Source organism: Oncorhynchus clarkii, chromosome 8 (genome assembly GCF_045791955.1).
Source record: "Oncorhynchus clarkii lewisi isolate Uvic-CL-2024 chromosome 8, UVic_Ocla_1.0, whole genome shotgun sequence".
NCBI classification, from domain to species: domain Eukaryota; kingdom Metazoa; phylum Chordata; class Actinopteri; order Salmoniformes; family Salmonidae; genus Oncorhynchus; species Oncorhynchus clarkii.
The window spans coordinates 835576-849600 of NC_092154.1; the positions used below are offsets into that span (position 1 = coordinate 835576).

Genomic DNA, 14025 nt, shown 5'->3' on the forward strand with positions numbered 1-14025 from the left:
TCTCCCTAACCTCATCCTCACTCCTCTCCCTAACCTCATCCTCACTCCTCTCCCTAACCTCATCCTCACTCCTCTCCCTAACCCCATCACTCCTCTCCCTAACCCCATCACTCCTCTCCCTAACCTCATCACTCCTCTCCCTAACCTCATCACTCCTCTCCCTAACCCCATCGCTCCTCTCCCTAACCTCATCCACACTCCTCTCCCTAACCCCATCCTCACTCCTCTCCCTAACCCCATCCTCACTCCTCTCCCTAACCCCATCCTCACTCCTCTCCCTAACCCCATCCTCACTCCTCTCCCTAACCCCATCCTCACTCCTCTCCCTAACCCCATCCTCACTCCTCTCCCTAACCCCATCCTCACTCCTCTCCCTAACCCTATCGTTCCTCTCCCTAACCCCATTGCTCCTCTCCCTAACCCCATCGCTCCTCTAACTAACCCCATCGCTCCTCTCCCTAACCTCATCCTCACTCCTCTCCCTAACCCCATCCTCACTCCTCTCCCTAACCCCATCACTCCTCTCCCTAACCTCATCACTCCTCTCCCTAACCCCATCACTCGTCTCCCTAACCTCATCCTCACTCCTCTCCCTAACCCCATCGCTCCTCTCCCTAACCCCAACGCTCCTCTCCCTAACCTCATCCTCACTCCTCTCCCTAACCCCATCCTCACTCCTCTCCCTAACCTCATCCTCACTCCTCTCCCTAACCCCATCACTCCTCTCCCTAACCTCATCCTCACTCCTCTCCCTAACCCCATCCTCACTCCTCTCCCTAACCCCATCCTCACTCCTCTCCCTAACCCCATCACTCCTCTCCCTGACCCCATCACTCCTCTCCCTAACCTAATCCTCACTCCTCTCCCTAACCCCATCCTCACTCCTCTCCCTAACCTCATCCACACTCCTCTCCCTAACCCCATTGCTCCTCTCCCTAACCCCACCACTCCTCTCCCTAACCTCATCATCACTCCTCTCCCTAACCTCATCCTCACTCCTCTCCCTAACCTCATCCTCACTCCTCTCCCTAACCTCATCCTCACTCCTCTCCCTAACCTCATCCTCACTCCTCTCCCTAACCTCATCCTCACTCCTCTCCCTAACCTCATCCTCACTCCTCTCCCTAACCTCATCACTCCTCTCCCTAACCGCATCACTCCTCTCTCTAACCCCATCGCTCCTCTCCCTAACCTCATCCTCGCTCCTCTCCCTAACCTCATCCTCACTCCTCTCCCTAACCCCATCCTCACTCCTCTCCCTAACCCCATCCTCACTCCTCTCCCTAACCCCATCCTCACTCCTCTCCCTAACCCCATCACTCCTCTCCCTAACCCCATCCTCCCTCCTCTCCCTAACCCCATCCTCACTCCTCTCCCTAACCCCATCCTCACTCCTCTCCCTAACCCCATCCTCACTCCTCTCCCTAACCCTATCGTTCCTCTCCCTAACCCCATTGCTCCTCTCCCTAACCCCATCGCTCCTCTAACTAACCCCATCGCTCCTCTCCCTAACCTCATCCTCACTCCTCTCCCTAACCCCATCCTCACTCCTCTCCCTAACCCCATCCTCACTCCTCTCCCTAACCCCATCACTCCTCTCCCTAACCTCATCACTCCTCTCCCTAACCCCATCACTCGTCTCCCTAACCTCATCCTCACTCCTCTCCCTAACCCCAACGCTCCTCTCCCTAACCTCATCCTCACTCCTCTCCCTAATCCCATCCTCACTCCTCTCCCTAACCTCATCCTCACTCCTCTCCCTAACCCCATCACTCCTCTCCCTGACCCCATCACTCCTCTCCCTAACTCCATCCTCACTCCTCTCCCTAACCCCATCCTCACTCCTCTCCCTAACGTTCCTCTCCCTAACCCCATTGCTCCTCTCCCTAACCCCATTGCTCCTCTCCCTAACCCCATCGCTCCTCTAACTAACCCCATCGCTCCTCTCCCTAACCTCATCCTCACTGCTCTCCCTAACCCCATCCTCACTCTTCTCCCTAACCTCATCCTCACTCCTCTCCCTAACCCCATCACTCCTCTCCCTGACCCCATCACTGCTCTCCCTAACCTCATCCTCACTCCTCTCCCTAACCCCATCCTCACTCCTCTCCCTAACCCCATCGCTCCTCTCCCTAACCCCATCACTCCTCTCCCTAACTTCATCACTCCTCTCCCTAACCCCATCACTCCTCTCCCTAACCCCATCACTCCTCTCCCTAACCCCATCACTCCTCTCCCTAACCCCATCGCTCCTCTCCCTAACCCCATCGCTCCTCTCCCTAACCTCATCCTCACTCCTCTCCCTAACCCCATCCTCACTCCTCTCCCTAACCCCATTCTCCTCTCCCTAACCCCATCGTTCCTCTCCCTAACCCCATTGCTCCTCTCCCTAACCCCATCGCTCCTCTAACTAACACCATCGCTCCTCTAACTAACACCATCCTCACTCCTCTCCCTAACCCCATCGCTCCTCTCCCTAACCCCATCGCTCCTCTCCCTAACCCCATCGCTCCTCTCCCAAACCTCATCACTCCTCTCCCTAACCTCATCCACACTCCTCTCCCTAACCCCACCGCTCCTCTCCCTAACCCCACCGCTCCTCTCCCTAACCCCACCGCTCCTCTCCCTAACCTCCTCCTCACTCCTCTCCCTAACCTCCTCCTCACTCCTCTCCCTAACCTCCTCCTCACTCCTCTCCCTAACCTCATCCTCACTCCTCTCTCTAACCTCATCCTCACTCCTCTCCCTAACCCCATCACTCCTCTCTCCAACCTCATCACTCCTCTCCCTAACCCCATCACTCCTCTCCCTAACCCCATCACTCCTCTCCCTAACCTCAACCTCACTCCTCTCCCTAACCTCATCCTCACTCCTCTCCCTAACCTCATCCTCACTCCTCTCCCTAACCCCATCACTCCTCTCCTAACCTCATCCTCACTCCTCTCCCTAACCCCATAACTCCTCTCCCTAACCCCATCACTCCTCTCCCTAACCCCATCACTCCTCTCCCTAACCTTACCACTCCTCTCCCTAACCTCATCCTCACTCCTCTCCCTAACCTCATCCTCACTCCTCTCCCTAACCTCATCCTCACTCCTCTCCCTAACCTCATCCTCACTCCTCTCCCTAACCTCATCCTCACTCCTCTCCCTAACCTCATCCTCACTCCTCTCCCTAACCTAATCCTCACTCCTCTCCATAACCGCATCCTCACTCCTCTCCATAACCGCATCCTCACTCCTCTCCCTAACCTCATCCTCACTCCTCTCCCTAACCTCATCCTCACTCCTCTCCCTAACCTCATCCTCACTCCTCTCCCTAACCTCATCCTCACTCCTCTCCCTAACCTCATCCTCACTCCTCTCCCTAACCCCATCACTCCTCTCCCTAACCCCATCCTCACTCCTCTCCCTAACCTCATCCTCACTCCTCTCCCTAACCTCATCCTCACTCCTCTCCCTAATCTCATCCTCACTCCTCTCCCTAACCCCATCACTCCTCCCCCTAACCCCATCACTCCTCCCCCTAACCCCATCACTCCTCCCCATAACCCCATCACTCCTTTCTCTAACCCCATCACTCCTCTCCCTATCCCCATCACTCCTCTCCCTAACCTCATCCTCACTCCTCTCCCTAACCCCATCCTCACTCCTCTCCCTAACCCCATCCTCACTCCTCTCCCTAACCCCATCACTCCTCTCCCTGACCCCATCACTCCTCTCCCTAACCTAATCCTCACTCCTCTCCCTAACCCCATCCTCACTCCTCTCCCTAACCCCATCCTCACTCCTCTCCCTAACCTCATCCACACTCCTCTCCCTAACCCCATTGCTCCTCTCCCTAACCCCACCCTCACTCCTCTCCCTAACCCCATCACTCCTCTCCCTAACCTCATCCTCACTCCTCTCCCTAACCTCATCCTCACTCCTCTCCCTAACCTCATCCTCACTCCTCTCCCTAACCTCATCCTCACTCCTCTCCCTAACCTCATCCTCACTCCTCTCCCTAACCCCATCACTCCTCTCCCTAACCCCATCACTCCTCTCCCTAACCTCATCACTCCTCTCCCTAACCTCATCACTCCTCTCCCTAACCCCATCGCTCCTCTCCCTAACCTCATCCTCACTCCTCTCCCTAACCCCATCCTCACTCCTCTCCCTAACCCCATCCTCACTCCTCTCCCTAACCCCATCCTCACTCCTCTCCCTAACCCCATCCTCACTCCTCTCCCTAACCCCATCCTCACTCCTCTCCCTAACCCTATCGTTCCTCTCCCTAACCCTATCGTTCCTCTCCCTAACCCCATCGCTCCTCTCCCTAACCCCATCGCTCCTCTAACTAACCCCATCGCTCCTCTCCCTAACCCCATCCTCACTCCTCTCCCTAACCCCATCACTCCTCTCCCTAACCTCATCACTCCTCTCCCTAACCTCATCACTCCTCTCCCTAACCCCATCACTCGTCTCCCTAACCTCATCCTCACTCCTCTCCCTAACCCCATCGCTCCTCTCCCTAACCCCAACGCTCCTCTCCCTAACCTCATCCTCACTCCTCTCCCTAACCCCATCCTCACTCCTCTCCCTAACCTCATCCTCACTCCTCTCCCTAACCCCATCACTCCTCTCCCTAACCTCATCCTCACTCCTCTCCCTAACCCCATCCTCACTCCTCTCCCTAACCCCATCCTCACTCCTCTCCCTAACCCCATCACTCCTCTCCCTGACCCCATCACTCCTCTCCCTAACCTAATCCTCACTCCTCTCCCTAACCCCATCCTCACTCCTCTCCCTAACCTCATCCACACTCCTCTCCCTAACCCCATTGCTCCTCTCCCTAACCCCACCACTCCTCTCCCTACCCTCATCATCACTCCTCTCCCTAACCTCATCCTCACTCCTCTCCCTAACCTCATCCTCACTCCTCTCCCTAACCTCATCCTCACTCCTCTCCCTAACCTCATCCTCACTCCTCTCCCTAACCTCATCCTCACTCCTCTCCCTAACCTCATCACTCCTCTCCCTAACCGCATCACTCCTCTCCCTAACCGCATCACTCCTCTCTCTAACCCCATCGCTCCTCTCCCTAACCTCATCCTCGCTCCTCTCCCTAACCTCATCCTCACTCCTCTCCCTAACCCCATCCTCACTCCTCTCCCTAACCCCATCCTCACTCCTCTCCCTAACCCCATCACTCCTCTCCCTAACCCCATCCTCACTCCTCTCCCTAACCCCTTCCTCACTCCTCTCCCTAACCCCATCCTCACTCCTCTCCCTAACCCCATCCTCACTCCTCTCCCTAACCCCATCCTCACTCCTCTCCCTAACCCCATCCTCACTCCTCTCCCTAACCCCATCCTCACTCCTCTCCCTAACCCTATCGTTCCTCTCCCTAACCCCATTGCTCCTCTCCCTAACCCCATCGCTCCTCTAACTAACCCCATCGCTCCTCTCCCTAACCTCATCCTCACTCCTCTCCCTAACCCCATTCTCACTCCTCTCCCTAACCCCATCCTCACTCCTCTCCCTAACCCCATCACTCCTCTCCCTAACCTCATCACTCCTCTCCCTAACCCCATCACTCGTCTCCCTAACCTCATCCTCACTCCTCTCCCTAACCCCAACGCTCCTCTCCCTAACCTCATCCTCACTCCTCTCCCTAATCCCATCCTCACTCCTCTCCCTAACCTCATCCTCACTCCTCTCCCTAACCCCATCACTCCTCTCCCTGACCCCATCACTCCTCTCCCTAACTCCATCCTCACTCCTCTCCCTAACCCCATCCTCACTCCTCTCCCTAACCCCATCCTCACTCCTCTCCCTAACGTTCCTCTCCCTAACCCCATTGCTCCTCTCCCTAACCCCATTGCTCCTCTCCCTAACCCCATCGCTCCTCTAACTAACCCCATCGCTCCTCTCCCTAACCTCATCCTCACTGCTCTCCCTAACCCCATCCTCACTCTTCTCCCTAACCTCATCCTCACTCCTCTCCCTAACCCCATCACTCCTCTCCCTGACCCCATCACTGCTCTCCCTAACCTCATCCTCACTCCTCTCCCTAACCCCATCCTCACTCCTCTCCCTAACCCCATCGCTCCTCTCCCTAACCCCATCACTCCTCTCCCTAACTTCATCACTCCTCTCCCTAACCCCATCACTCCTCTCCCTAACCCCATCACTCCTCTCCCTAACCCCATCACTCCTCTCCCTAACCCCATCGCTCCTCTCCCTAACCCCATCGCTCCTCTCCCTAACCTCATCCTCACTCCTCTCCCTAACCCCATCCTCACTCCTCTCCCTAACCCCATTCTCCTCTCCCTAACCCCATCGTTCCTCTCCCTAACCCCATTGCTCCTCTCCCTAACCCCATCGCTCCTCTAACTAACACCATCGCTCCTCTCCCTAACCTCATCCTCACTCCTCTCCCTAACCCCATCGCTCCTCTCCCTAACCCCATCGCTCCTCTCCCTAACCCCATCGCTCCTCTCCCAAACCTCATCACTCCTCTCCCTAACCTCATCCTCACTCCTCTCCCTAACCCCACCGCTCCTCTCCCTAACCCCACCGCTCCTCTCCCTAACCCCACCGCTCCTCTCCCTAACCTCCTCCTCACTCCTCTCCCTAACCTCCTCCTCACTCCTCTCCCTAACCTCCTCCTCACTCCTCTCCCTAACCTCATCCTCACTCCTCTCTCTAACCTCATCCTCACTCCTCTCCCTAACCCCATCACTCCTCTCCCTGACCCCATCACTCCTCTCCCTAACCTCATCCTCACGCCTCTCCCTAACCCCATCCTCACTCCTCTCCCTAACCCCATCCTCACTCCTCTCCCTAACCCCATCACTCCTCTCCCTAACTTCATCACTCCTCTCCCTAACCCCATCACTCCTCTCCCTAACCCCATCGCTCCTCTCCCTAACCCCATCGCTCCTCTCCCTAACCCCATCGCTCCTCTCCCTAACCTCATCCTCACTCCTCTCCCTAACCTCATCCTCACTCCTCTCCCTAACCCCATCCTCACTCCTCTCCCTAACCCCATCACTCCTCTCCCTAACCCCATCCTCACTCCTCTCCCTAACCCCATCCTCACTCCTCTCCCTAACCCTATCGTTCCTCTCCCTAACCCCATCGCTCCTCTAACTAACCCCATCGCTCCTCTCCCTAACCTCATCCTCACTCCTCTCCCTAACCCCATCCTCACTCCTCTCCCTAGCCCCATCACTCCTCTCCCTAACCTCATCCTCACTCCTCTCCCTAACCCCACCGCTCCTCTCCCTAACCCCACCGCTCCTCTCCCTAACCTCATCCTCGCTCCTCTCCCTAACCTCATCCTCACTCCTCTCCCTAACCTCATCCTCACTCCTCTCCCTAACCCCATCCTCACTCCTCTCCCTAACCCCATCCTCACTCCTCTCCCTAACCCCATCCTCACTCCTCTCCCTAACCTCATCGCTCCTCTCCCTAACCCCATCGCTCCTCTCCCTAACCCCATCGCTCCTCTCCCTATCACTCCTCTCCCTAACCCCATCACTCCTCTCCCTAACCTCATCACTCCTCTCCCTAACCTCATCCTCACTCCTCTCCCTAACCCCACCGCTCCTCTCCCTAACCCCACCGCTCCTCTCCCTAACCTCATCCTCACTCCTCTCCCTAACCTCCTCCTCACTCCTCTCCCTAACCTCATCCTCACTCCTCTCCCTAACCCCATCACTCCTCTCCCTAACCTCACCCTCACTCCTCTCCCTAACACCATCACTCCTCTCCCTAACCTCATCACTCCTCTCCCTAACCTCATCACTCCTCTCCCTAACCCCATCACTCCTCTTCCCTAACCTCATCCTCACTCCTCTCCCTAAGCCCATCACTCCGCTCCCTAACCTCATCCTCACTCCTCTCCCTAACCTCATCCGCACTCCTCTCCCTAACCCCATCACTCCTCTCCCTAACCTCATCCTCACTCCTCTCCCTAACCTCACCATCACTCCTCTCCCTAACCTCATCCTCACTCCTCTCCCTAACCTCATCCTCACTCCTCTCCCTAACCTCATCCTCACTCCTCTCCCTAACCTCATCCTCACTCCTCTCCCTAACCCCATCACTCCTCTCCCTAACCCCATCACTCCCCTCCCCAACCCCTTCACTCCCCTCCCCAACCTCATCACTCCTCTCCCCAACCTCATCACTCCCCTCCCCAACCTCATCACTCCTCTCCCTAACCCAATCACTCCTCTCCCTAACCCCATCACTCCTCTCCCTAACCCCATCACTCCTCTCCCTAACCTCATCACTCCTCTCCCTAACCCCATCACTCCTCTCCCTAACCTCATCCTCACTCCTCTCCCTAAGCCCATCACTCCTCTCCCTAACCTCATCCTCACTCCTCTCCCTAACCTCATCCTCACTCCTCTCCCTAACCTCATCCTCACTCCTCTCCCTAACCTCATCCTCACTCCTCTCCCTAACCTCATCCGCACTCCTCTCCCTAACCTCATCCGCACTCCTCTCCCTAACCTCATCCGCACTCCTCTCTCTAACCCCATCACTCCTCTCCCTAACCCCATCACTCCTCTCCCTAACCCCATCACTCCTCTCCCTAACCTCATCACTCCTCTCCCTAACCTCATCACTCCTCTCCCTAACCCCATCACTCCCCTCCCCAACCCCATCACTCCTCTCCCTAACCCCATCACTCCTCTCCCTAACCTCATCCGCACTCCTCTCCCTAACCTCATCCGCACTCCTCTCCCTAACTCCTCTCCCTAACCTCATCCTCACTCCTCTCCCTAACCTCACCATCACTCCTCTCCCTAACCTCACCATCACTCCTCTCCCTAACCCCATCACTCCTCTCCCTAACCCCATCACTCCTCTCCCTAACCTCATCACTCCTCTCCCTAACCTCATCCTCACTCCTCTCCCAAACCCCATCACCCCTCTCCCTAACCTCATCCTCACTCCTCTCCCTAACCTCATCCTCACTCCTCTCCTTAACCTCATCCCCCTAACCCCATCCTCACTCCTCTCCCTAACCCCATCACTCCTCTCCCTAACCTCATCCTCACTCCTCTCCCTAACCTCATCCTCACTCCTCTCCCTAACCTCATCCTCACTCCTCTCCCTAACCCCATCACTCCTCTCCCTAACCCCACCACTCCTCTCCCTAACCCCACCACTCCTCTCCCTAACCCCATCACTCCTCTCCCTAACCCCATCACTCCTCTCCCTAACCCCATCCTCACTCCTCTCCCTAACCCCATCCTCACTCCTCTCCCTAACCTCATCCTCACTCCTCTCCCTAACCTCATCCTCACTCCTCTCCCTAACCCCATCCTCACTCCTCTCCCTAACCCCATCCTCACTCCTCTCCCTAACCTCATCCTCACTCCTCTCCCTAACCCCATCCTCACTCCTCTCCCTAACCCCATCCTCACTCCTCTCCCTAACCCCATCCTCACTCCTCTCCCTAACCCCATCCTCACTCCTCTCCCTAACCTCATCCTCACTCCTCTCCCTAACCTCATCCTCACGCCTCTCCCTAACCCCATCCTCACTCCTCTCCCCATCCTCACTCCTCTCCCTAACCCCATCCTCACTCCTCTCCCTAACCCCATCACTCCTCTCCCTAACCTCATCCTCACGCCTCTCCCTAACCTCATCCTCACGCCTCTCCCTAACCCCATCCTCACTCCTCTCCCTAACCTCATCCTCACGCCTCTCCCTAACCTCATCCTCACTCCTCTCCCTAACCTCATCCTCACTCCTCTCCCTAACCCCATCCTCACTCCTCTCCATAACCCCATCCTCACTCCTCTCCATAACCCCATCCTCACTCCTCTCCCTAACCCCATCCTCACTCCTCTCCCTAACCCCATCACTCCTCTCATCCTCACTCCTCTCCCTAACCTCATCCTCACTCCTCTCCCTAACCTCATCCTCACTCCTCTCCCTAACCCCATCACTCCTCTCCCTAACCTCATCCTCACTCCTCTCCCTAACCTCATCCTCACTCCCCCACACCTCATCCACCCTCCCCCCACACCTCATCCACCCTCCCCCCCACACCTCATCCTCACTCCTCCCCCACACCTCATCCTCACTCCTCCCCCACTCCTCTCCCTAACCTCATCCTCACTTCCCCCCACTTCTCTCCCCCACACCCCATCACTCCTCCCCCCTCACACCCCATCGCTCCTCTCCCCTCACACCCCATCGCTCCTCTCCCCTCACACCCCATCGCTCCTCTCCCCTCACACCCCATCGCTCCTCTCCCCTCACACCCCATCGCTCCTCCCCCCTCACACCCCATCGCTTCTCTCCCCTCGCACCCCATCACTCCTCCCCCTCGCACCCCATCACTCCTCCCCCTCGCACCCCATCACTCCTCCCCCTCGCACCCCATCACCCCCCCCCGCACCCCATCACTCCTACCCCTCGCACCCCATCACCCCCCCCGCACCCCATCACTCTTCTCCCCTCGCACCCCATCACTCCTCCCCCCACACACCCCATCACTCCTCCCCCCTCACACCCCATCACTCCATCTCGCCTCCTCTTTCTCACCCCACCCCCTCTCCTCCTCTTTCTCAACCATCCCCCCCCCATCTCTCCTCCTCTTTCTCAACCATCCCCCCCCATCTCTCCTCCTCACCCCACCCCCTCTCCTCCTCACCCCACCCCCTCTCCTCCTCTTTCTCAACCCACCCCCCCCCCCCCCCATCTCTCCTCCTCACCCCACCCCGTCTCCTCACCTCCATCTCTCCTCCTCTCTGGAAAAACCAGTTCTATTCCAGTTTCTTGGGGTTGTTGACAGCTACATAGTGATATAGAACCACCAGCAGGAACAGAGACACACCCAACATGTTGGCAAAGATGGCCAGCTGCACGTCAGTCACCATTCTGGAGGGGGGGCAGAAACATACATAATATCACCATTCTGGAGGGGGGGGGGGGTAGAAACATACATAATATCACCATTCTGGAGGGGGGGGGGGGGCAGAAACATACATAATATCACCATTCTGGAGGGGGGGGGGCAGAAACATACATAATATCACCATTCTGGAGGGGGGGGGCAGAAACATACATAATATCACCATTCTGGAGGGGGGGGGGCAGAAACATACATAATATCACCATTCTGGAGGGGGGGGGGGGCAGAAACATACATAATATCACCATTCTGGAGGGGGGGGGGGCAGAAACATACATAATATCACCATTCTGGAGGGGGGAGGGGCAGAAACACACACCATCATTCTGGAGCGGGGGAGAAACACACACTATACCACCATGTTTTAACCAGGTAGGCCAGTTGAGAACAAGCTCTCAATTACAACTGCGACCGGGCCAAGATAAAGCAGAGCACTGCGACACAGAGTTACACATAAATGTACAGTCAATAACACAATAGATAAATATATATACAGTGTGTGCAAATGTAGAAGAGTAAAGAGGTAAGACAATAAAAAGGCCATAGTGGTGAAAGAATTACAATTTAACATTAACACTGGAGTGATTGATGTGCAGATGAGGTGCAAGTAGAGATACTGGGGTGAAAAAGAGCAAGAGGGTAAGTAATAATATTGGGATGAGGTAGTCTGGTGTGCTATTTACAGATGGACTATGTACAGGCACAGTGATCAGTAAGCTGCTCTGACAGCTGGTGCTTAAAGCTAGTGAGGGAGATATAAGTCTCCAGCTTCAGTGATTTTTTGCAATGCGTTCCAGTCATTGGCAGCAGAGAACTGGGAGGAAAGGCAGCCATAGGAAGTGTTGGCTTTGGGGGTGACCAGTGAAATATACTTGCTGGAGCGCATGCTACGGGTGGGTGTTGCTATGGTGACCAGCAAGCTGAGATAAGACGGGGGCTTTACCTAGCAAAGACTTATAGATGACCTGGAGCCAGTGGGTTTGGCGACGAGTATAAAGCGAGGGCCAGCCAATGAGAGCGTACAGGTCGCAGTGGTGGGTAGTATATGGGGCTTTGGTGACAAAACGGATGGCACTGTGATAGACTGCATCCAATTTGCTGAGAAGAGTGTTGGAGGCTATTTTGTAAATGACATCGCCAAAGTCGAGGATCGGTAGGATAATCCATTTTACGAGGGTATGTTTGGCAGCATGAGTGAAGGAGGCTTTGTTGCGAAATAGGAAGCCGATTCTAGATTTAATTTTGGATTGGAGATGCTTAATGTGAGTCTGGAAGGAGAGTTTACAGCCTAACCAGACAGCTAGGTATTTGTAGTTGTCCACATATTCTAAGTCAGAACCGTCCAGAGTAGTGATACTAGACGGACAAGAGGGTGCGGGCAGCGATCAGTTGAAGAGCATGCATTTAAAAGCAGTTGGAGGCCACGGAAGGAGTGTTATGGCGTTGAAGCTAGTTTGGAGGTATGTTAGCACAGTGTCCAAAGAAGGGCCAGATGTATACAGAATGGTGTCGTCTGCGTAGAGGTGGATCAGGGAATCACCAGCAGCAAGATCGACATCATTGATATATACAGAGAAAATAGTCGGCCTGAGAATTGAAACCTGTTGCCCCCCCATAGAGACTGCCAGAGGTCCGGACAACAGGCCCTCCGATTTGACACACTGAACTCTATCAGAGAAGTAGTTGGTGAACCAGGCGAGGCAGTCATTTGAGAAGCCAAGGCTATTGAGTCTGTCGATAAGAATGCTGTGATTGACAGAGTTGAAAGCCTTGGCCAGGTTGATGAAGACGGCTGCACAGTACTGTCTTTTATCGATGGCGGTTATTATATCGTTTAGGACCTTGAGCGTGGCTGAGGTGCACCCATCACCAACTCTGAAACCAGATTGCATAGTGGAGAAGGTAACGTGGGATTCGAAATGGTGGGCGATCTGTTTGTTAACTTGCCTTTCGAAGATTTTAGAAAGGCCGGGCAGGATGGATATAGGATGGATTCTGACGGGATGAGGTCAATATCCTTCCAGGATCGATTAGAAAGGCCTGCTCGCTGAAGTGTTTTAGGGAGCGTTTGACAGTGATAAGGGGTGGTCGTTTTACCGCGGACCCATTACGCACGCAGGCAATGAGGCAGTGATCGCTGAGATCCTGGTTGAAGACAGCAGAGGTGTATTTAGAGGGCATGTTGGTCAGGATGATATCTAAGAGGGAACCCATGGTTACAGATTAAGGGTTGTACCTGGTAGGTTCCTTGATCATTTGTGTGAGATTGAGGGCATCTAGCTTAGATTGTAGCATGGCCGGGGTGTTAAGCATGTCCCAGTTTAGGTCACCTAACAGTACGAACTCTGAAGATGGATGAGGGGTGATCAATTCACATATGGTGTCCAGGGCAGAGCTGAGGGCTGAAGGGGGTCTATAACAAGTGGCAACAGTGAGAGACTTGTTTCTGCAAAGGTGGATTTTTAAAAGTAGAAGCTTGAATTGTTTGGGCACAGAGCTGGATAGTGTGAGAACTCTGCAGGCTAACTCCACCCCCTTTGGCAGTTCTAACTTGTCGGTAAATATTATAGTTTGGGATGGAATTTCAGGATTTTTGGTGGCCTTCCTAAACCAGGATTCAGACACGGCTAGGACATCCGGGTTGGCAGTGTGTGCTAAAGCACGGAATAAAACAAAGTTAGGGAGGAGGCTTCTGATGTTAACATGCATGAAACTAAGGCTTTTGCGGTTTCAGAAGTCAACAAATGAGAGCGCCTGGGGAATGGGAGTGATACTGGGGGCTGCAGGGCCTGGGTTAACCTTTAACTCACCAGAGGAACAGAGGAGGAGGAGTGTGGGGGCAGAAACACACATTATACCACCATTCTGGGGGGAGGGGGCAGAAACACACCTAATATCACCATTCTAGAAACCCGTTTGCGTTTTCCGTTTGGGGTAAACTGTTTGTGTTGCTAAACTTTTTACAACAGAATTGGAGTAATGATTACACCCCTGGTCATCCATGACAGGCAAGGAACTGAACACAAGTTAACTAGCTATATACTTACCTACTCACCATTCATAATTAATTGGCATCGGACAACAACTAGCTATCTATCT

The 14025-nt window shown here is 54.9% G+C and overlaps 1 protein-coding gene across 2 annotated transcripts in view; it reads right to left on the reverse strand.

Moving 5' to 3' along the window:
- The window catches only part of LOC139415455 (dolichyl-diphosphooligosaccharide--protein glycosyltransferase subunit 4), a 33317-nt gene that overhangs the window by 18911 nt on the left and 381 nt on the right, over positions 1–14025 (reverse strand). Inside the window, exon 2 of one of the 2 annotated variants that reach the window (XR_011634960.1) lies at positions 10745–10892. Coding sequence is in view for 1 of the 2 variants with exons in the window: in XM_071163541.1 (XP_071019642.1) it covers positions 10778–10891 (114 nt within the window). In the remaining variant the exon portion in view is untranslated. Of the gene's footprint in view, positions 1–10744; positions 10893–14025 lie in introns of those variants that run through there. The other variant, XM_071163541.1, reaches the window with a different exon arrangement.